The sequence below is a fragment of the Nilaparvata lugens genome, chromosome 4, assembly GCF_014356525.2.
Source record: "Nilaparvata lugens isolate BPH chromosome 4, ASM1435652v1, whole genome shotgun sequence".
Classification (NCBI taxonomy): domain Eukaryota; kingdom Metazoa; phylum Arthropoda; class Insecta; order Hemiptera; family Delphacidae; genus Nilaparvata; species Nilaparvata lugens.
Window position 1 is genome coordinate 68,885,099 of NC_052507.1, and position 24,460 is coordinate 68,909,558.

The window sequence follows — 24,460 nt, forward strand, 5'->3', positions numbered from 1 at the left end:
AGAGAATAAATCACTGTGAGGCCCCTCGCTACTTGGGATTAAAGCTGGATAGAACTAACATTTCGACAGCATCTTGAGAGTCTCAAGAACAAACTGAAGAAAGACTATGAGCAACATTATAAGTAAGCTGGCTAAAGCATTTTTTATTCTGTTGCACAGCATCAAGATATAAATGCATTAGGTATTGTTCTCAAAAATGGATATTTAACTTGCATATTCATGATATCATTTTTCAAAATAGTCTACACAAATCAGAGCTATTTTAATATTGGTTTTTATAGATTTTTACATTTTTATAATCATACTGAGCTTAAGCCTATCATGTAAAATTTATAAAAAAAAAATTATGATCAAAATTTGTTTTTTTATAACGTTCATGAAGAGAGTACTTTCAAGATCCTTGCTTAGGTTCTTGGCTAATTCAACATTCAGGTGACGATTTACTAGTAGGCCAAAAAATAATTGTATATAGTAAAAGTAGAACCGGACTGCAAATTGTTAACAAAGAAAGCAGCATTATTTACTTCATTCACTTTTTGTTCAAGTTCAATAAAAGGTATGATCACATTGGATGCCTATATTAAAGCATGCATGACCATGCGCTCAGATGAGAAATGAAATCTGGAAAATGCAAAAGGAAAAATGCAGCTCCTTAGCAAAGACTCGAGTCGCTTGGTTGAAAATACAGCGGCTAGAGCACATAACATATGAATTTTGACGATTCACTGAATTTCTATGTTATGTGAACAATATGGCAGCAGATAAAATGGAAGTGTTGGCTACTATACGGTACCGATTTTACAATTGATAAATAATAAATTTATAAATGTTCAAGCCGCGGCGACTGGAATTGCACCTGAAAACTTACATTGAACGCGTGCACTTGCTGTTCAGTTTCAGCAGCTACAGACGAGTCAAGTGTTTCAATAATTCTTTCCTATTTTTTTCGGCTCATGCATGATCTGACGTGCACTTGCACATACATGTATTCAATGAAATTATACCATAAGGTGGGCCGTCCACTGGAACCGATTTTGTCCGAACTAGCATCGGCCAATAACTACCGAACTTGTTCAAACAATCCCCCAACGGATAAAGCTATAGATGCTCGTCCATTACAACAGGTTCATACGTCCGTGCACGGCCGTCTCCGGCCGATCACGTTTTCGATCCGAATTGAATGGGATTTTCCGGCTCTAGGCTACCCGTCCGAAGTCGAGCTGAGACAACATCATCCTAACCTCAAATTTGTTTCACAGTCTTGTCTATTTTTGTTTTTTGAACTTGTTCTGTTTTATAAATCTTTTTTATTATCTTTGTGAGTAAACATACATAGAAGAATGACTTTCCTTACTAACTTGCCACTTCAATTTCTGGCAACCAGCCAACTACTGAACTAGACTGACAAAAACGGTTCCAATGGACGACCATATTCGGCCAAATTAACGGCCGGCAGAATCGTCCGATCCAACGGCCGAACGGATCGGATGAGTACGGTCCCAGTGGATGGTTACCCTAAAGATGCAATTCATTAGCGGTGTCGACGCTTGATTAGAGCCGCCGCGGCAAAAGTACCTACACAAAAAACTATAAATTTATTTGATTTCTAGGTTGAATTAACGTTATAGCGGCAGGTAAATGAGAAGTGTTGATAAGTGAGTTAGCTATTACTGTTTCTGTATATTGCTTTTAAAATTAATAACTAAGAGAGTGAATCCTGGAATCTAATGATTTTATAGGTTATGTGGTCTAGCCATGGCGGGAGTTTAAACACAAGTCTCAAAATGCCAAAGCTTAAGGAATCGCAACTTAACATGCTTGAAAATTATATGAAACTAAATACCATAAACTATACAAAACTATACCTAATATAGGAACACGAACTACAATTTGTTTCAGTATAAACAATAGATAACTTAAATTGGTCTATTTTAACAGCTTAAGTCGATAATTTATGATAAAAGGCATTTATAAAAGTGAAATTGACAAAACAAAACCAAAATAATTAAAGTACGAAGCTTTATCGTTTACCTATAAGGGTAACTTAGCCTACAAAATTCTATAACACAAAAACCTTTCAGAATTCTAATGCATATTTGTAGCTTAAAAGTAAGAATTGAGAATAGAATGACTAAATATTAAATATAGTGAGAGTGAATTAATTAAGTAAACTTTATATTAAAACATAATTATTATAAAACGTAATAATTAGTCAACATGGCGATGTAGCAGCCTACATAGGAGGAGTGTCAACAAAATTATACATAAATTACTCAAACATAAAATTACCTTCTTTTCTTCGTAATGTAGGGATCAATAACTTCAATTCTGCGTTTAGCCATTGCTGGCTAAAATAAAAAATGTTGCTAATAATAATTAAGAACAAAATAACAATTGGAAAAATAATTATTTACCAAACTACCGATCAAACCACTGCCTTATATATAGCAGACTCTAGATTGCATTGTTTCTGAGAATATAATTTTGAAGGAGCGAAATCTTATTGGCAGTGGCATGGAAATATTTCCGGATTCAAAATGTCGTAGATTAATATCCTTCAAAATGGAATGTTCGAGCTCAAATAAAGTTTAAAATATTACTTTTGATGAATTAACCAATTGAAAACTCAATTTAAAGAAAATTATCTTTGATTATGAGTTGCTAGTTTGGATCACACCATACAAAGAACAACATGTTTACAAAAAAACACAATTGCTTGATCTTACAGTAGAACTTTTTAAAGTAGTTTGATATCTGGTTCAAGAGTACGGTAGCTCAAATTCAAATGTGTTCACAGTACTGACTAAAACATTCCGAAACATTATTAATATTGTAATTGCCAATGAGAAAAATAATGATTATTATTTGAGCTCAGTACTGCAAACAAGCTGGATTTAGCCAGTCATACATAAATTCATTACTCAAATATTACAAACTATACAATTTTATCAATTGAATGAAGAATTAGTATAATTTATAGTATTTCACCATAAAATAAGAAGAGGGAGATAAGTACCGTACCTATCTACAGTCGCGGTCCTTGAATTACGGTACGCCTATTTGTGTCAACCGGGGCCCTGTTGTACGATAAAATACAAGTTAATAATAGTCAATGTTCCCCTAGTCTAATAACCATCTGAATACTGATATTACTTTCCTTGCCTATGGTAATAGGGCAAGGAAAGTATTGCTTTCCGAAAAAAATTAAGATACCCCAATTTCTAAATTTCTATACGTTTCAAGGTCCCCTGGGTCCAAAAAAGTGGTTTTTGGGTATTGGTCTGTAGCCTATGTGTGTGTGTGTGTGTGTATGAGTGTATGTGCGTCTTTGTACACGATATCTCATCTCCCAAATAACGTAATGACTTGAAATTTGGAACTTAAGGTCCTTACACTATAAGATCCGACACGAACATTTTCAATCAAATGCAATTCAAGATGGCGGCTAAAATGTTGTCAAAAACAGGGTTTTTCGTGATTTTCTCGAAAACGGCTCCAACGATTTTGATCAAATTCATACCTAGAAAAGTCATTCATAAGCTCTATCAACTGCCACAAGTCTCATATCTGTAAAAATTTCAGAAGCACTGCACCATCTATGCAAAGTTTGATTTTAGGTTCTCAATTCTTCTTCTTCTGCTTCAATCGTCCGATTGGTTGGCAGCTTTCCATCTTTGTCTGTCCAGAGCCAGCTGTTTTAGTTGGGTATAGCTCTGGACCCCAAGATCCCGGGTTATCTGCTTCAAATATTGTAGCCGAGGTCTTCCACGAGCCCGTTGTCCACTGATTGCACCTTCCAGTATTGTTAGCGTGAATTCGCTGTGTCTTATAATATGTCCTATCCAAGAATGCCGTCTGTCCGTAAGAGATTTCAATAGAGTTTTTTGTGTCTCTTCAGCCCTTTGAAATACTTCTTCATTTGTTATTCTATCGGTCCATTTTATTTTCAGCATTCGCCTCCAACACCATACCTCAAATGCATTAATTGCCTTTGATTCTCAATTATCAGGCTTCAAATACAATTTAAACAAAAAAATTCAAGTGGAAAAGATTGAGCATAAAAATCTCTACAATTAATGTTTAGTAGCATTTTCACCTAAAATTGCAAATAAGCTCGAAATTCGAGAAAAAAATATTATTCAACTATTGCAAACTGCTGGCAACTGATAGATAGATGACTTTTATTAACACTTTACAATAAAAGTGATATGGGCGAAATTGAGGCAATAGAGGCCCCCTCTTCCATTTAACCCACAACTGTTGATTCTATTGAATCATTCACTATGAAGAGATAGCAGACTTCGTGTGTCTGCAGCGCTATTGTCCTGTCACCAGCTGGCTCAGATCTTAGAAAAGTAGACCTGAGATGCGCGAGAACACTAGCGTCAGTTGATCAATTTTCATAACGGCAAGGAAAGTTGTGTGAGTGCACCACACCAGATTTTCAAGTTTGTATTTTATCATGCAACATGGCCCAACCTAGAAAACCGTAGAAGCAGAAGTGGAAGGTGATAGCTCTAGCAAATCTGAGGTAATCTGAATATCAGGAAATTGTCCAAGTATTTTTTTTTTATTCTGATTTGTCTAAATAACCTAAAAGATTATGTTCAATTATGTGGGAGGTTGAGTTTATACTTTTTTATTCTTTCAAATGACAATAAGATGATATTATTATAAATGTTTTAATTATTGAATAATGAACACAAATAATGAAATGTTTTTTGATCAGCTGTTTTTGATCATCTTTCTTAGTTCCATGTAAGCGGCTGGAAAGAGTACTCTTTCCGGCCTAGGCCGGAAAGAAACCTGTTCTGACGTCAGACAAGAGTCGTCTGCAAACAATGTCTTTCAGATCTACGTAGGGACTGGAAAACAGCTGCTTTCTGTGCAGTGTGGCGAAAAGAATAATAAATTTAGGTATACAGCTGACACACAATGAGCAGAGTTCACTTCTTTCATTTTATGCCTGTACCCAAAACAAAAAACTAGGAATTAGCTTGTCAGACCACATTTATAGAATATGCTTTCTCTATAATATTGTACTCACTCATTTTATCGTAAGTTAATTATTTAATATTCTATAAATATTACTGACTTCTAAATTAACAAAATTCATACAAATAGCTGTCTATGTAGATAAGCTTACACGAACATAAACACCATCAGCATTTTCAGAAAGCACTATTCGTATCATTTGATAAATTCTATATTTAAAACAAGTGAATCATTGTTACAAATTTTTTATTTACATTGTCGACTGTACAAATAATTTTAGTTATAGATATAAATATTTTTATGTACACAAGAAGAAACTCTAGAAACACCACGAATCAAGATAGGGAATGATTATGCTAGTATTTAACTACAATATTATTATTGTTCTTATTAAAGATATATAGCAAACACAAACACTGACAAACAGAAATGGAGAGAGTCTGAGGAAAAATGTGTATACAATGCCTATAGTAATCACACTCTTATGTAGCAGCTTGAATTACTCTAAATTGCCTACTCATAAGGGAAGCTCCATCGTACCATTGACCTCTCATTTTGTCAATTTTAACAACGATCTTGACAAGGTTTCCAATATTGATCTTGTACTTTTCAGCCATCAAAACTGATTCTCGCTTTCAAAAAACAGTTCCTTAGTTTATTTTAATTTATTAAAAAGCTGAGCAGCATTCCTACTATTAGTTAGTGACCTCCCTTCTCTACATTTTCTGTATGTGGGATTAACACACAGTATTTACAAAAAGTAGATACACATTTTTCATGGTTATGCTAACCATGCAAATTTTTCTAGCCACTTCATCTGAGAAGAACGCTTGTGATTTAAAATACAACTGTAATGGAGGGAAACTTATATCCAGACTATCACCACTTCATTACAGCTAAAATTCACTCCTTAATAGAGAAGGGCACTCACAAATTATTCTTTAGAACTTTCACATTTATTGGTTATTTTCCTTCTGTTTCTAATTTATCTCTGTATCATTTCCATTGTATTTGGAAGACGTGGTTAAGTGGTAGAGTAAATATTACTGTCCAAACTTCACCATGTCAACAAATAAAGAAGTCATTCTGTTTTATTTTATATACGTCAATGCGTTGTGTGGAAATGATAATAGATGTAGCTGAATGGTCTCCAAGAGATGCTTCCATTGATCGTAAAACACAGTCCAGCTTTAAAAATTCACTAAAGCACTGGAAAGTTATACTTATATATCAATACTATATTTGACTTGTGAATGGGGATCGGGAGTGAGAACGGTGGGATAGATCTGAATGGGCAGATCCCAGATCATCGTCTCAATGGACAGCGATTGTGGGCCTTGCCACGTCGTAGAGTCCTTTTCCACAGAAAACAGATCAGAGTCCGAATCTGTAGTAACAAATTCGAAATGCAGACGCCACCTCAATGAAACTGAAACAAAACAGACAAAAATTCTCAATACAAGATCGAGTTTCAATATCAGTTATTATTTGAATAAATGCAATCTCTCATTTATTTCCACCTGTATGATGAGTTGTGTAGGGTAATGTAGTGTATATCAAACTTTAAGTTATCAAGTGTGGTAAACCTACTTGGCTACAGCCAATCAAACTATAAACTCATTTTTTCTATGATATATTTTATCAGATAAATTGGTGACCTCTCTTCTCTATATTTTGTCATACATGACATCAAAACTTATTCAATTTTTGAAATATTATTTTGTGAATTGGAAATCTGGTCGCGGATTTAATTATTAAATATAATTGATAAAGCGAGAAGATCTCCAATGTACAAAGATGAAACGTGTGTTTTTATCACGTTTCGTGAAGGCAATATTATGGTTTTTAGCTCAAACATACAAACAAACAAGAGTGAGTTGACTTTTGCCATGTAAATCAAGGCTGCATGTGTTTTTCACATAGATAGATTTGGGATTTTTCTTTCGAGGCCCGTATTACTTGAACCGTTTGTGAAATTAGTTGTAGAGTTAAGGCATTGGTTACCTGAAGGATTCTGACTTGAGAATTCAATTATAGGCTGTCGCAGGCCGGGCAGTTTAAACCTACATAATTGTATTTTCAGGATTTGAATCTTGAAGGGAAAGCTGGTGTTTTTGATTCAATCAACTGGCAGAGTTTTTTTTATATACATTTTTTATTTAAATTCGGGAGTGCTTCAACTGGACCTTGAGGAGCAGGCTGTCACGTTATTCTTTATATTAAAATAACGATTAGCCTCCTGCTTGGCATCAGTCGGTAAAGCATGAGATTTAATATAATAGGGCGTGGTTTTCTAATAGTATTCAGTCTTAAAAAATCTTGATAGGCCTAGATATGGGCTTCTCCAATAACTCTTGTAATTCAATAAATAATAAATATATATATATAAATGATACTTATACTATAGATATGAGGAATATAAAATAAATTGCACACCATGAAAATTTTACACATATATTACATAAATAATGCAAAGATCAGTCGAGGCAAAAAATATATATAGAGCGATAAAAAATATAATATAAAAATAGAACAATATTTGAAATCAATAAAAATATCACAGGCTAACTTTATATTCTAGATTTATGGCACGAATCATTACCATGTGCCTTTATCTTGAAATCATATGCATTCTTTGGCATGTAGCTGTGACATGTACTTGCTAATACTTGTCTGCTTGGATAATTCAATCATAAATATGTGCTCTAAGATCAGCTTGATAAATTAGCCACTAATAATCCAAATATATCTATATATTAAAATCTCTAGTATTTAGTAGATTTATTTGTATCGAATATATATTTTTATCTCAGGGTGCAAGATTCGGCACCTGACGGAATAGGTAGAGCCATTCATCTAATGAATTAGAACTATAATAAATTATCGCAAATTGTATTGCAAAAAATTAAATATTATATGCATATGTTTTGATAGCCTAGATTTCGTACTTCTTTGATTAAATAGAAATTTCTAAAATATTGATCTATATTTTTCTTTCAATTAAATACCTTTAATACTAATTTTTACTTGCGCAAGTATTACTCTTATTAATTCTTAATTTATAATAACCCTTTCGGCGAGCTAGCTTTGATCATCAGATTATTTCGAAGCACTAGGGCGCCCATCACTAAATTCAAATTTAAATCACTCACGTGTCGAAAATCTTCTTGTAAGCCGCCGATATCGATCCAACTCCATGTGGTCCAGGAATATGGTAGCCGGAATCGTCTCCTCCAAGGGGTTATAAATTTAATAAAAAATGAAAAATGACTTCTGCTTCACAATAGCATCACGAAGTCTTTTAAGAAATTTAATAATTTACTTTAACTTTAAATTTTTACAAAATTATTAATAAGGTACTTCGCTCTAAAATATTTGGGGTCCTCTTATGGTGACATCTGGCTGGCGAGTGCTGGTTCTTCCTTCTCAAGTTTTACAGATCCTCTTTCCGACTTTCAAATTAGCATAAAATTTAAATATCTCAATCCTCCGCCATTAAATTCAAATAGATCTTACAAAAAATGCCAAAATATTGCTTAGATTATATGATTAATAATTTCTTTGCATTCGAGCCATATTGATAATATAGATTACACAAATTTTTACACAAAATCTACTACACTTATATAAATATATATAAATATTTTTGAATTGGCATACAGTTGCCGCCTATTAACTGCCGTTTTACTATTGGTGCATGCAAATTTTATTAGGTATTCATGCGCCTGGTAACTCTTATTTCCTGAATACATTAAATTATTTTTATTTGGTTTTTTATTTATGCTCTTTGCATGCTAGTTAATATTCTATATATTAATATTAATTCCATGCTACCTAATAATTAGCCACGTGGACGGGTGTTTTTTCACATTGCACACCATCCGAATGCAATAAAGCTCTGCCAAAGGGTTTTGGTCAGATTCTACGTTCTTCGGTTTGATCGATCTCTAGGTCACCGATCCGTGAATACTTCTACATAACCTCAATCTTCAAATATTTTATAAATAATCTATTTATGAGTAGTAAACTTCCTTCAAATCCTTTTTAGGTTCTTGTACCATTTAGCCAGAACAAGCTGATGCTATCTTATCTTGATTATTATCTGCTTGGCGATATTAGCCAATTACTTTATTTTTAGACCTATTACTATTTCTGTTAGGGCTTTTCATCTACCCAGATTTAAATATGTTACAAGGCCAAGGGATTGTTTTAAGGTAGAGTAAGATAATAGTTAATTGTAAATTTTTAAATTTTCAGATCTATAATTCTAAATAGTTTGTTTTTTTTATTTATTATTTATCAAAACTGAACGACCACAGATCAGCAAAGCGAGTAGCCCCTGAAATATTCATCTGATTATTATTTCGTAATAAATTCTAAATTATAAATCTAATTTCGTAATAAATAATTTATTGATTTGTTTTTAATATAAAAAAACCTGTACGATCTTTCTTGTTTTTCCATTTTCCCACCCTTAAATATTTGGTGAAGGCACATTTTGCTTACAATTTTCTGTATGTGAGATTAACACCCAGTATTTACAAAAAGTAGTTCCAAATGTTCATGGTCATGCTAACCATGCAATATATATAAGATTCTTATGAATATGCAATTCCATAGTTTACGATTATTACTTCCTCTATTCCTGAATAGCAGTTTACTTCAGATGCATCAATTAATCTGTTTAATAGAAGGAAGACTTTATTAGAAATTTAGAAATTGCAGTAAACCAACTCCTGGAATATTATTACTGAATATTAATCTAATGAAAGCTATATAAAATAGAGCTAAGGTAATCTGTTACTGCAAATATTGACTGAAGAAATTGACCTAAATAGCAGAAGGAAATTTTGAAGAGTGATACTGTCCTAAAATTGTGCTCAGCCGGGGAATCGAACCCGGTATCTCTCCGTTGCCGGCGGACCAGCTTCACCTCTTCGCCCACCAGGCACTCTCTGAACAGCTTCAGTCAATTATGATGTTAGCCATTCCGGCCAGGTATCAAAGATAGAAGCTTTTATTAGAAACTAGATCTACTGAGATCTTTTTACCTATCAATCTGACTTGTCTTATAGTATTCCATAACTGGAGTCTCCAAGACGCAATTAAAAAAAAATGGAATCTGAAAGAATTCAAAATACGCTTATAACCATCCTCGGTAAATTGAGAATCAATATGCAAAATTTCAAGTTAATCAGTCCAGTAGTTGTTCAGACGTGATGATGCGTCATTCGTGAATTTCCTATCCCATACATGTATATGTAATTCTTTTCTTTATTATATTATACTTTTTTATTATTAACTCATCTGTTCCAATTTCCATTGGACTATTTTAGATTAATATTATGGGACTGAATTGATGTTTATAGATTGAAGTTAACCAACTGCTGGAATATTACTGTAAATGATTATTTAATATCGGGGACCGAGCTTCGCTCTGGAGTACAAAAGCATAAAAAAATTATTACGAAAGAAGAAATTATAATAACATTCATACAGAAATCTTCTACCTAATCACAGTAAATTGAGATTAATTCCCAGAGGAATGCAAAAATTCCCCTCTTAAAGGCCCAGTTGCACAAAAGCCGGTTGAATTTTAATCCTGATTAATTTCACGTGAACCAAATCAGAGAAGACCATTTCAAAAAGATGGATCTACTGGAATTTATCAGGATTGAAAATAATCCGGCTTTTTTGCAACCGGCACTAAGTACCTGATTGAATGATTACAAAAGTTCAACAGCTGAGTCATAATTTTGACACAGTCCCACACACATGAACTCGCTCACTCACTTCCATCACCAACAGACGACGAGATAATAATTATTTCAGCTGTTTCTCCAAGGATGAATAATAATTATCCTTTTAATGTCCTTCAGCGAGTTTTCCCAGGGATGAGACCTAGTGCAATCGAATCTTTATATTATAAACCTACTATGTTCTGAATTTCGTGAGAATCGTTAGAGCCGTTTTCGAGATCCGGTGAAATACAAACATATAAACATCTAAACATATAAACAGAAGTTGCTCATTATTAATAGTATAGGATGTAATATTATTAAGGGTAGGATAGAAATGACTATGCTTGGCAAATAGTGGAGGCAACAGACCAACATCGGTGTCGAAGGCGGGTGTGACGTGCAGCGGAATGGGCAGATTGAGCACACACTGACGCACGCTGAGACAGACCTCGTGGCAGTTGCTGTAGGAGATGACGGCCCGGTCCTGCTTGGCTTTGGCCCGGAAGGCGTCGGCGATTACCTCCTCGCACTGCAGCGTCACCGTCAGCTGCACGCAGCGCACCGCTGCACCCACAAAGTCGAACGTGCCCACTATGTCTTCGCCCAGCTTGTACGCCTGCTTGAACAGGCAGAATCTGGCCACCTGACACCAAAAATTCCCAACATTACGCACTAGTTACAACACTTGAATTCATATGAAAACCGAGAAAATAGGTTCTGATAGAGAAGTTTGTGAAGTTTGAATAATATAAGATGTAATTAAAAACAATATAAAAATCTTGAAGTACCCTTTATTTTTTTAAAAACTTTAAAAATAAAGGGTAATTCAAGATTTTTATATTGTTTTCAATTATTAAAAATGTAGCTCATGTGAATGAAGTGTTTTTATAAGATGTAAGTATATACTCTAAGGCTGGCCACTAACGGTAGGACATGCATTTTAAACATGTATATACATGTATGTTCATCATGCACACACGGACTATTTGATTTGTTAATCATATCATACCAAACATTATGTTGAAACACAAAAAAAGTTATCAATTACCTTTTTATTTTATCACAACACAACTAGTTAGAAAATTACAACTGCAAATGGCCCTTGAAGAGTTGAAACTAGTTGTGTTGTGATAAGATATTAGAGTAAATGGTCATTTTGATTGTGTATAAATAATGTAAAAAAACTGTCCATAGTGGTAGAAATGTGCATAAAATATTATTATTCATCATTTTTTATAATGACATTGAACATTGATGTAATTCATTTCTTCAAAACGCTCACAAGTTAGGTCTTCTTCATCTTCATGAAGAAATATACAACTATTTACATACATTTTTAATATATAGTAAAAAACTGTCCATAGTAGTAGAAATGTGCATAAAATATTATTATTAATCATTTTTTCATAATGACATTAAATATTGACGTAATTCATTTCTTCAAAAGGCTCACAAGTTCAATAATTTTTCTATAAAAAAATCGAGTCTTCATTTTGCCTCCACTGATCACCGTGGACTATAATAATATAATAAATTGAAGTAGGCGATCAAAGCAATGTTGATGAATCTAAGCTACAAGTGCAGACCTGCAGACGAAACAGAGCAGTAAACTGAGCACAGCCATGATGCTTTGCAACCTCCAGATGCCCTGTGATAGGCTTAACTGGAGAGTGTGAATTCTGCTGCAAAACATCTACTGGTGAATGTGACTTTTGATCGAAATCGTGATTTTCAATACCGTTTTCAGGTCTGTAAATGTTACTTTTGCTACAAAACAACCAGACAGTCTGATTCCCCTTTAAAATACGAACACAGCCTTATGAATAACTCAATTTTGCAAAAAAATGGAGAATGTGACTTTTGCATCTACAACCCTCAAATCCTAAATTTCGATTTGTACATTTCTGGACTCGAAACTTGATCTGAATTGCTCAAGTAAAACAACATAACCTACTTTTTAGATAAACTTTTATCAAAATTCGGAAAGGAAACAGTTTAGGCATGTTGGTCCTTTTCTGATCATGTATATGATTTGTGTATTATGGAATGTGAAATAAATAAATAATCTCAGTAGAATTAAAGATCCAGTATCAGGGACATGTAATGAGAAACGACATAAGATATGCTCTATTACAGGTGATTCTCCAAGGAAAGATTTTTGGAAAGAAGGTCCCAGGTAGAAGAAGATTTCTTGGCTAATCAACATCCGATCCTGGTGTGGAAAAAGCTCCATACAAATTAATATTTCGTATTGCTGTGGATAAAGAGAAAATCACCATGTTCATCGCCAACGTTCGTAGCGGACTGGCACAATAAGAAGAAGAATTAAAATGAGAAGTGAGCATTATGTTATATTTGACTAGTTTCAACAGCGATATAGAGTGAAGACTAGTGTTGCAAACGTGGTCTGACCTTGCCATTGGTGTGTGTAATGTTGTAGACGTTTGGACTGCGCCTAGCGGTGATATTCTGCATTAGCTCAATGGCAGCATGCTGTTGTGGTGCCGACCCTGACTTCTCACTGGAATCCTCGAGAAAAGGGTTGCTCGGCGACAAGTCCACGCTTTCTTCGCTTGTCACTATCTCTGGAGTACCTACAACAAATACAAACATCCTTTATTTCTGTCTCAATTTCATTTCAAATTTCCTTCAGAATTCAAGAATTTCATACTTTTACATTATTGACCGAGCGAAGTGAGGTCTAAGATTCAAGTCGACGGTTTGGCATTTCTCTTAATGTTTAAATCTTTGAATGTTTATAAGTTTTTATGTTGCGCATTTACGGCGAACACGGTAATAGATTTTCATGAAATTTGACAGGTATGTTCCTTTTTTAATTGCGCGTCGACGTATATACAAGGTTTTTGGAAATTTTGCATTTCAAGGACAATATAAAAGGAAAAAGGAGCCTCCTTCGTACGCCAATATTGGAGTAAAAATCAGACTATAGAATTATTCATCATATTTAAATCAGCTGTCTGTGTGTGGAGAAGCCAGGCTATTGCTGTATTTCCATAAGGTCTATAGTTTCAATCAGGTACTTGTGGATGAGAATACTGCGTGAGGTCTACTGTTCACAGAACTACTAGTTTAATCATTTATTCAATCAATCAGAATTAAATACTAGGATATTACTATTGATAATACTAGAAAAGTAGTACCACAGGCTAAAGCCCGAAACGGCTACATTAAAATTATTCATAGACCTACATTCTTGAATTTCATTTAATAAATCTCATACGTTCAGTATCTTACAGTGACAGTGTACTGTATGCAATTCGCTATAGTTTCTTTAAATAAACTAACATCTACATTGAATTTAACAAACTCTAAGGGCCGGTTTTCGAGCTCGGGATTTAGATAAGTTCTAGACTTAAAACAGACGGAGTCAGAAAATCAGCTTTCCAAGACGGGAGTAGTCGCAGTTTTTATAACAGTAGTTGCAGTTTTAATTTTCTCATTTCTATAATTGAAAACGTTTTTCCTTGACGAAATTTATTGAACATTTATAAATAATTAAAAATAGCTGAAACTTCACACTATTTTCTCTTTATTTTATTTTGTGTTTAATTTACTAGTTTTTTGAAATTTAATTCAAACGTGACTTTGACAATGACTACGACTACGCCCCGTTTCGGAAAGCCAATTTTCTGACTCCAGCTGTTTAAAGTCTAGAACTTAGCAAAATCCCGAGCTCGGAAACCGGCCCCAAGAATCTTCAGAAAATATAAGACGTCTCCTTTTCAAAATTATGATGGGAAATCGGTTTCCTACAAAACATTCTCCAGGAGCATTGAAACTGTCAATTTTTTGAATCAATTATCACAAATAATCATGTAAACCATTTCCAAAATCAATTTGAAAGCTTAGTAAAAATAATATGTTCTTTTTATTGTTGCGGATGATGCCCACATGAGCTCTTAGCTTGTGCGTGGGTGATGGAAAGAGTGATTTAATGAGATGATCAAACGTCCATGCTGACATACTGGACGACATACTGGATGTATATCATTAGTCGTCTCAGCTATCCTGACCAATAGGATACCCTGGATTATCCAGGCCACACTACATATTAAAATTGCAGATTGAATGTCAGTTTAATATCTTTCAAATACTTTTCTAACATCTACTCTAGAAAGAGGATGAATTTTTTTAAATTTTCTGATATTGTTCATGAACTCAACAGGAATACGTACTTACAATTTGAGAATCTTGTTACTAAAAATGCTAATCACTATTTACTTCAAGGTCCCTTCACACATGGGCAATAGTGCAGTCAACTAAATCTGACCATCAGTGTCAGGTATCAGCTACTAGGAATACGTATATTGTACTTGTGACAAGGGGTTTGGATACTATTTTTATCCCAGTGTAATGGCGTTTTGTCAGTAATGGCGGCAACTAGTAGATGCCACTATTGTCCCAGTGTGCAGGGTGCTCTACTTTACATTCCTGCTGAAGAGTAAGAATTTCAAGAACAATTGACAATTAAAAAATATTGAATGAAAAAGACCAAGAAATTTTCAAAAACCACAGATTTATTGATACTTAGAAAGACCGGTTTCGGTTGTTATACCATTGTCAATCTCTGATAAACTAAAACTAAATACAAGAGCAGCAGAATTTATACTAGTAGGCGAGTACTGCTATTGGTCAAGGGCATGAACGCCTGCCATTGGCCCAGTTAGACAGTCTCCTCCCACTCAACGGTGTGACAAAATGGCGGCTTAAGCAACAGAATCGCCATGATAACAAAATTTACTTTCAGAACAAAATAAGAACCAAGATACAAGTGTGAAAGATAATAAAACAAATATGACTATAAAAAATAATAAAAAATTATTGACTAATGTATGCTTACAATTTTATGATGAAACTAAATTCGTAGTGTTGTTTTGGTTGAAATGAATCTGGTCATTTAAACTATACTGGGAATTTTCTTTAATTACTCTTGTTATTTCTAAAGCCTCTAGAATATTCAAAGATCTGCCTTTGTTATTAACATGCAGAGACTCAACATTCTCCTTAACTGTGAACTTGTGATTATTTGTTATCAAATGTTCTGCAAAGTTAGATTCCCCATTTTGTTTATTCCAATCTCTGATGTGTTCTTTAATTCTACTTTTGAAACTTCTACCAGTTTCTTACAAGTTTGTTTTATTATCTTTCACACTTGTTTTCTTGGTTCTTATTTTGTACTGAAAGTAAATTTTGTTATCATGGCGATTCTGTTGCTTAAGCCGCCATTTTGTCCCACCGTTGAGTGGGAGGAGACTGTCTAGCTGGGCCAATGGCAGGCGTTCATGCCCATGACCAATAGCAGTACTCGCCTACTAGTATAAATTCTGCTGCTCTTGTATTTAGTTTTAGTTTATCAGAGATTGACAATGGTGTAATAACCGAAACCGGTCTTTCTAAGTATCAATAAATCTGTGGTTTTTGACAATTTCTTAGTCTTTTTCATTCAATATGAATAATTACCACAATATCAACTTCTCACCTACACAAAAAGGGGAAAAAATTAAAATATATATATTCATAAAAACACTTCACTTATATGGTCTACTTTTGTACAAATTGATGAAAACAATATAAAAACTTGTAGTACCCTTTATTATTGAAAACTTTAAAATATTTCAACGACTAGTTTCGACCATAGGCCATTTTCAAGTTAAAATTGATCAAGTTTTTCTATTGTTTTTATTAATACACTAGAGAAAAACTTGAAATTTGATAAATTGAATTAATTTATCAAATTACAAGGGAATTGATAATAATAACAGTTCGTGATGGAATTGGAAATTGATGAAGGAAAATATCTTACCACTTATAACGAGTACTCTTAAGGGAACTCGAAGTTGTTTGATAGGACAATTGACTCGTTGTGTTCCCACAGTTATCTTGTAAGAGTATTTGACAAGTTGGCCACGATATGAAGGTGGTGATTGGTTGGGCAGAACTTCTGTATAAAGATCTGGAAACAATTCAATAATAAATTATTCAATGGTTTTTTTAGAATTATATCATTTATTAACACTGCTCGTATATTTTTCTCACCACATTATTTGTTGTATAGTTTATGATTCACAGATTTTTAAATTTTATTCCCAATACAACACAGTAATTAAAACATCAACTAAGTTGAAACTTTCGATAAGAAATTATTTTCAGTAAGGCGGTCTAATTCCTATGCTATGAGTGCGTGGGAATTATAGAGGATTTCTGTTGAAACTTCCACATTATGATACATTTTTTATAATAGTAAACAATCATATTAAACTTCAATAAATAGTAGAACTGAATAGAAAGTCTTCAGATTATTCAGTGACAACTCATAGTATTGATTTCCAGTAGGCTATAACCAAACTTCAAAATGCTAATATTGCTATAAGTGATCACTGGTTCATTTGAAGTGAATTCTAGCCAAATTTAATACATAGATTTAATGTGTGAGCTATTTAATCTGCTTCTATGAATGAATGATTTATTGATTATCATGTCAAATGTGGCATAAATTTATAAATGTGAACTAATATAAAGTAATTTAATAATATTCTCAAATATTCCCATCATAATTACTCAAATTTCTTGGCCAGGGAAATATTCCAAAATCATAAGTTCCTTCCCACTGGGAATATTCCCGACCAAAATCACTAGTTTCAGTCTAAAAGTACAGTGTTTTCCATTGAAAATTTTAGATTATGCTGTACAATATTGTTATGATAGATCTATGTTTCAATAAAAATAATAATAAAACGAAAAAATAATTTTAAAAAGTTGAACATAGAAATTAAATGAACCATTCATTTATAATTGATATGAAATAGAAACTTACATGTTCTACTTTCTCCAGGAGACAATCTGAGATCACAAAATAATATTTTTGGCTTCGTAGAGAGAACTATCTTCCCTCGATCACCTCTACAAGGAGCAAAAGACGTTTCTGGAAAATAAATAAGAAAAACATCATCACTATTCACAGCGTTTATTGTAAGCACGACATTATTTAGACTGAAGAACTAAATTGCCTTCAATTTATATAGACATATATTTATTTTTGTAATTTTAGAGAATAATATTGTATCTATTGTGTGTACTTTTAAAATGTATGTATGACTTGCCTATTGCTCTTATTATAGCCTGATGGTCAATAAAAATAAATCTTGAATCTTAAAAAATTGTGAGTGAAGAAATTTCTTCATAAATTATTGTTTCTAAGACTTATAGGACCATCATGGAACTCGGAGGTTTTCAATAGTCTCAATAAAAATTTTTCACAAAATATCTTGAGATGAATGTGAAGACCGCACAACTCCAACAAGCTACAGCAAGTTTATGTTTTTCAAGAACACCAGGAATCTTTAAACTTGCATCAAATTAATGTAAAAATTAATAATGACTTGAAATAATTTTAAAAAAATGAAGAAATAATTAGACATAATTTACCTGAGCTGGAAATACACACTTCTTCAGGTACCACAGCTTCTGGTGTTGATATGTTGATTTTATCACTAGTGGATCTCAAACAATGTATTTGAGCACTAGCCCACGCAAGAGTTTCGAGGACATCTCTGAAAAAATATAAAGATGTTAATTTGTCATATTTTGGGTTTCACCCCGTCACCTGGTCATCCAGATTGATCATCATTTTTAAAGACCATATCTTGAGGTCATCGGTTGTCGCTGACACTTTTGACAGACGTCAAGAAGACGGGATGACAAGGTGACAAGAGTGAACGAGGTTTCACTCAGTCTTCTACTGTCCCGACTACTTGTCAACTTGTCCAAGGAGGTGAGGATCAGACGAGTTGACAACTTGACGCAAGTGAACAAGGTGACAGTTTGTCTTGTAAGGTCCCGAGTGGTTGTCACCTGAGATTTTAGAAGGTGCCATGTAGTCGAGTTGAAAACTTTTTTATGTTGCGTATGATGCTCACATGAGCTTTTGGTTTGTGCGTGAGTGATTGTTCAAACGTCCATACCAACTGGCGGGATTCGAAGCCAGACCAGGTGGGGATAGCAAACTGAAGAATGCACCGCCTTAGTCATCTCGTCTAACCTGGCCGGCTTGTGGAGCTAACTTAACGTGGTTCAGCAAGGTCACATTCTGTCATGTACGATTCCGATTCGGAGATTGGTTGTCACCTGTAGTTCGAGGCCCCAACTTTACGGGCGTCTTATGCGCTAAATTTATTTAGAGCATATATTTTCCTCGTATATTTTACCCCAAAATAGACATTGCATCCGGCTAACTTTTTCTTCTCCTTGTCTTATTACTATTATTTGGGGTCGGCTCTGCTATCACGCAATACACATTGCATCCGACTAAAAAGCTATAAAAATTTAGCGTGTCTGATCGTGTTCGTATTGTTGATGCATTAAGGTGCGATTCAACGCGCGGCTACAGACGTGTGGTTAGAGCCGCCGCTGCTAGGGCACTTGACCTATAAATTTATTAGATTGTTTATTGGACTTATTGGATTTTTATGATGTATAAACATTTATTGTGGCAGCAGATGAATTCAAGTTTTGGCTACTATATTTATTTTACGATTCGTAGGCTATCCAATGAATCATCAAATGTAATGAATTTATAGGTTATGTGTTCCAGCAGCGCGTCTTGAGTCGCTAAGAAATTTCAACTTTAGAAGATGAAGTGCAGACTGGCTGACAAGTTGTCGGGATCAATATATTTCTACGAGGTGATAAGCTGTCGCTTGTGACCAAAATGCCGAGGTAGCAACCAGACAAGTGAACAGCCTGTCGTTGCGTTCCCCTATATTTTAGCCTTTCCCACTATTAGGATAGCAGTTAGCACATACAACTACTAGAGCTTGAGTTTTGGTTGTATTGTTCACTTATAAATTTGCAAGGAATCTTTTATTTATATATTGGTTACTAACATTCATTATTAATTGCAAACAGAAATTAAAGATAATATTAGCTTATTGGTAAGTTAATGCAAGTCTACTTACTTATTACTCCTAGATCTTGTATCAGAGGGCACTGGAGGGTTCGTGAAAGTTATACAACATCCTATACTCTCTCCAGGCAAATATATTGGTCCTCCAACAAGTTTTGCTGAAACTTCTATCATTTTTTAATGGTCCAAACAAAATAATGTTTTTATTAGGTTAGTACACGTTTGAAAATACCATTTATAGGTTATAATTAATAATTGATTGCCACGTAACTCGTAATTTAGAAGAGATGAAAGAAGGAAATATCTATGTTAAGTAATATTATTAATCTAAACTGAACCTAAAATTCACAATTCTAAAAAGAAACAAAATAAAAACACTATCTGCTGATAAATAGCAGACTGAACGTAAACTTTGGATTGAAGGAAGATGATAGATGAGTAGATGACACAGGTCAGCTGATAATTATATGGAAAAGCCCAGCTGGGCCTGCAAAAAGTATCAGCTGGATGGTGCTCTGCCTCTGCTTTCTGCTCATTGTTGATTGTTTTGAATCGAAAGCTTTTATTGATTTTAAATAATTAATCTGTATTACTTGTGTAAAGATAAGTTATCTAATTGATTTTTATTGTAGACTAGCGTTGAATAGCTGATAATGAAATGCATTGCCTAGAGTAAAACACAATAAAACACTCCAAATTGAAGTAAGTAAACTATTTAGAAAGTACGGTAACCTATGTAAGTAACCTACCTATATTAGTGTACTTTTAAATATTCTAAATAATTATTTTTGCAATTTAAAAAAGGTTTATTATTGTGCAAGAATTTTTAGTATAACATTCCGCCTCCAGTCTTGGTAACCAGTGCGTCACCAAGCTTCCTAGCAAGTCCTGTAGTTCTAATTGAGTTTATGATACTTGGGTCACCAGATATCGGCGACCCGGCTGGTGTCTTACTCAAGTCTAGAAGCCAATCCTGGTGTCTCACTGGTATTTCACCGCGCTTTACGTTAGGCCGATAATAGTTGGTCTCTATTGACCCTCTGACTTTCGAATGCAATGAAAGCCTAAAGAGCGTACGGTACTATATTAAGACCCCTGTGGGCCGCCAATCGGTCACCACGTTTTGGTGTGTAGACACCATATTTTGGTGTCCGACTAGTTTTCTACGGGATACCATGCCTGGACACCATTGTTGACCCGCTAGTATCCAAGCGTGTGCTACACATTTTTCAAAGACACTAGTGTCCGAGCCCATTTTAAAAAATTAATACGAGCCTAATACCCAAATGGCCTTTAAGACAATAAAACTCTTGAGAATCGTATTGTAAGTAGTATTTTTGCTAGATGATTCCCATATAAAATTATTGCAAGCTGAGCTTGTAAAGCGTCAACCACTCTTGCCAGTGCTATATCAATGAGATTTGTTGGATTAGTATTACACTTCATCATTAGAAAACCAGGAATGAGAAGTGTGTTGCCTTACTCACGTACTATTGATGCCGTATCGAGTCGCGGAACATTATTCATAGCGCTTATTAGATAAGGACACCAGCCATACTATGTTTCTGACGATTTTGGTGTCCTTAGTGTAATAACGGTATGGCAATCACCACCAGACCACCACTAATATAAAATCTACTCCTTCCTTCAATCAGTATAGTTTGTTCGTCACTGGGGCATCGTCTGTTCAATTCAAATAACAAGGTTTTTTAATGCCCATATTTATTTATTCAATCATTCAGAATTATTCAACTTACAGAAAAGTACCACAGGCTAACTTACGCCCAAAACGGTTCCAATGCTAATTTATACAACAGTATGAGCTTTTTGTCTTGCGAGGGTGATTTGATGAGATGATCTTAAAGGCAAACACAATCATACTCTTACTTACGGTACTTAGGCTACCATTGATACTAATTAGCCTATATAGTTTAATTAAAAGAACTTCCGACTTGGAGGTATATGAGGAGCAAAGACATGGAGGGAGAACCAGATCAGCCAATCAGAGTGATGAATAGATTCATTGAGACAAGCGCGGATGCCATTTTGTCAAATCAGGCTCAGTCAATGCAATGATTTCAGAGAGGAAACTAGGTGATAAATAATTTAGATCCTGTACTTTTATGTAAGTATTCTAATTAAGTGCAGTAACATATATTTATTCTTTATAAAGCTCCTTTGTATTATTATTATTAATAATCTGTTATTATTATTAACTTAACACGTCAAGTTGTAGTATTATTCTATATGTTGGAGTTGCCTCTATCCCCTGATAGCTTTACAACACTCACCCAATGTGTAGGGTACTCTTTTCTTATTTATTTATTTTTTTTTTGGCAAATAGATAAATTCAGAGTATGCGTAATATGAGGTTTTGAACACTTACCAAAGACAACAGAACGCCTTCCACTCTACATCGCTGCCACTGTATCCCTATTTTTCTCTGCTCCGCAAATCCCTTCAAGTCGGAATTTAATTTGATTCAACTATAATTTAGTGTTTTGCATTTTGATAGTGTGTCATAGTTGAAGAAATAGTTTTTTGTCCCTAATTTGCAAATTATAAAATATTAATAATCTACAAATCCCTCCAAATCGGAAGATCTTTTGATTCAACTATTATTTAGTATTTTGCATGTTAATGGTGTGTTCCTAGTTTGCAAATTATTAAATACTTGGTGTAATTCTTTCTTTCACTATTTTGTCATACTATTTCTGTATTTTTCTAGCATAGATAGAGCCAAAACTCATCATTCTAAAAGTAGAATTTCACGATTTTTTGCTGTAGATACTTGCAGTAGCAGTTTTTCAGAGTTTTTGTTCCTATAGTGAGGTCCAAGTTATAACGACAGTAGTTGATTAACTTTGATGTTGTTATTTTTGTCTATCATTCCACAAAGCAGGTAGTACTATCCTTTTCTAGCTTGCCAACGATGCCAAATCTGTTTTTGACAATGTAGAAATATAATTAAGTGGGGCAGAGAATTGGCAACGCTGTTCTCCTATCTTTATCCACTGCGTGGACCTCACTATATTTTGCAAATTATTAAAAAATTTGTGTGATTCTGTTTTTAACTATTTTTTTATACTAGTTCTGTATTTTTCTAGCATAGATAGAGCCAAAGACCATTATCCTAAAAGTAGAATTTCACGATTTTTTGCTGTGGGTACTTGCAGTACTAGTTTTTCAGTGTTTTTGTTCCTAGTTTGCAAATTATTAAACATTTGTTGTTTCTGTTTTTCACTATTTTGTCATACTAGTTGTGTATTTTTCCAGCATAGATAGAGCCAAAGACCATTATTCTAAAAGTAGAATTTCACGATTTTTGTTGTAGGTACTTGCAGTAACATGGACAGAAACGTGAAAGATTCCACGTCGAAGGTGGATAACGTCGATGTGGCCGCAAGTAAAGCAGTCGACATCCTGATTGAGAAGGCGATACTGGGCGAGGTGTTCGACTTCCACCGAGCCGTGAAGCTGGGGGTGATCGACGAGAAGGCAGAACGTGAGGACGGCAGCGTGCACGAGTCGGTGGAGGGCTACAACGTGGATGTGTTCGGCCAGCAATTCAAGGCGCCGGTGTGTTCGTGTCCGTTCTGCGACCGCATGATGGGCGCCGGTCGACTGATGGGGCACTTCGAGAAGTGCGCGGCGCGCCGCGGTGGACAGAGCGGCCAGGGGGCCAAGAGCCGCAAGGTGTACAGCGAGGCGGTCAGTGAGGACGACAACGATGACGACTACGACTGGGTCGCCGGCAACGAGCAGGCCAAAATGGCGCGCAAGAAGCGCGACCGCAACAAGGCCAAGTCGAGTCGCGCGGCCAACAAACATTCGCCAGTCAAGGATGTGGCAGTTGTGCTGGATGCCAACATTTTCGAGCAGCTGCAACAGGCTGGTGACGGCGACAAGCGCATTGCCAAGGACCGGTATCGCCGCAAACAGAGGAAGTTGCGCTAAATCATCATCTGCTGAATCTCTTTTACAATGTCAGATCATAGAGAAAAGATAGCACAAGATATCGATAAAGATAGCACTTATGCTATATTTTCTCTGTGGTCGGATACAGTTTTTGCTTCTACACAAAGCAAGATACAAGGAAAACTTGACTGTTTGCTTCTATGGAGCTATATACGTGTATATAAGTTAGTGGATTAAGTTAATCGTTTCTCAAAATAAGACTGCGTTCACTTTGGTACGACTAGGCAGAGAATTAATTTAGAAAACCTTCTCTGAGAATAAGACTGTGTTGATTTACAGTTGTTTATTCAACAGTATAGTGACTGTATTGATTTACAGTTTGTTGTTTATTCAACAATATAGTGACTGTATTGATTTACAGTTTGTTGTTTATTCAACAATATAGTGACTGTTTTGATTTACAGTTTGTTGTTAATTCAAATTTATACTATTTCATATAGTTTTGGGATTATTAAATTATTTATCTATAACAATCGTACAGCAATCCAGGCGAAGAAGAGTTCTAATCTTACAGATGTTTATTTAACAGTATACTAGTTGATATAGTATTGGAAGTATAGATTATATCTACAGCAGTTCTACTCTTCTCTATGTACCCGAAGGTATAGAAGTTTCTTAGTTTTTAAGCTACTCATAATTTATTGTTGTAATTTTCTTCAACTTTCGTTCTAAAAATTTTATTGTGCAATATTGAACGATAAGATTGTTTTATTCTATTGCGGAAAAGCTAATAAACTTTTCTTCTTACTTCTTTGTTTTTTCATCATAGTTTGCATCCCTTTGAATATTATTCACGACCGTTTGGGTTGCACAGAGACAGTCA

At 34.5% G+C, this 24,460-nt stretch overlaps 3 protein-coding genes across 3 annotated transcripts in view; 1 reads left to right on the plus strand and 2 right to left on the minus strand.

Annotated features, from left to right (window-relative positions):
• The window catches only part of LOC111045487 (putative pre-mRNA-splicing factor ATP-dependent RNA helicase PRP1), a 36,856-nt gene extending 34,400 nt beyond the window's left edge, over positions 1 to 2,456 (minus strand). The window contains exon 1 of the mRNA XM_039426325.1: positions 2,290 to 2,456. Coding sequence (XP_039282259.1) covers positions 2,290 to 2,342 — 53 coding nt within the window. The 5' untranslated portion in view covers positions 2,343 to 2,456. The remainder of the gene's footprint in view (positions 1 to 2,289) is intronic.
• Positions 2,457 to 5,224: 2,768 nt separating this feature from the next.
• On the minus strand, positions 5,225 to 20,108 carry LOC111045486 (RAB6A-GEF complex partner protein 2). The gene is made up of 7 exons (XM_039426329.1): positions 19,712 to 20,108; positions 18,183 to 18,307; positions 17,572 to 17,679; positions 16,561 to 16,710; positions 13,149 to 13,330; positions 11,106 to 11,379; positions 5,225 to 6,424 (listed from the first exon to the last, which is right to left on the minus strand). Exons 1-7 carry the CDS (start codon positions 19,831 to 19,833, stop codon positions 6,219 to 6,221), a joined length of 1,167 nt encoding a protein of 388 aa, XP_039282263.1. The 5' UTR covers positions 19,834 to 20,108; the 3' UTR covers positions 5,225 to 6,218.
• A 28-nt stretch (positions 20,109 to 20,136) lies between these two features.
• Positions 20,137 to 24,384, plus strand: LOC111045480 (SAGA-associated factor 11 homolog). Its single transcript, XM_022330912.2, has 2 exons — positions 20,137 to 20,361; positions 22,994 to 24,384. The coding sequence occupies exon 2, from the start codon at positions 23,008 to 23,010 to the stop codon at positions 23,614 to 23,616; it is 609 nt and encodes a 202-aa protein (XP_022186604.1). The 5' UTR covers positions 20,137 to 20,361; positions 22,994 to 23,007; the 3' UTR covers positions 23,617 to 24,384.
• Positions 24,385 to 24,460: the final 76 nt, after the last annotated feature.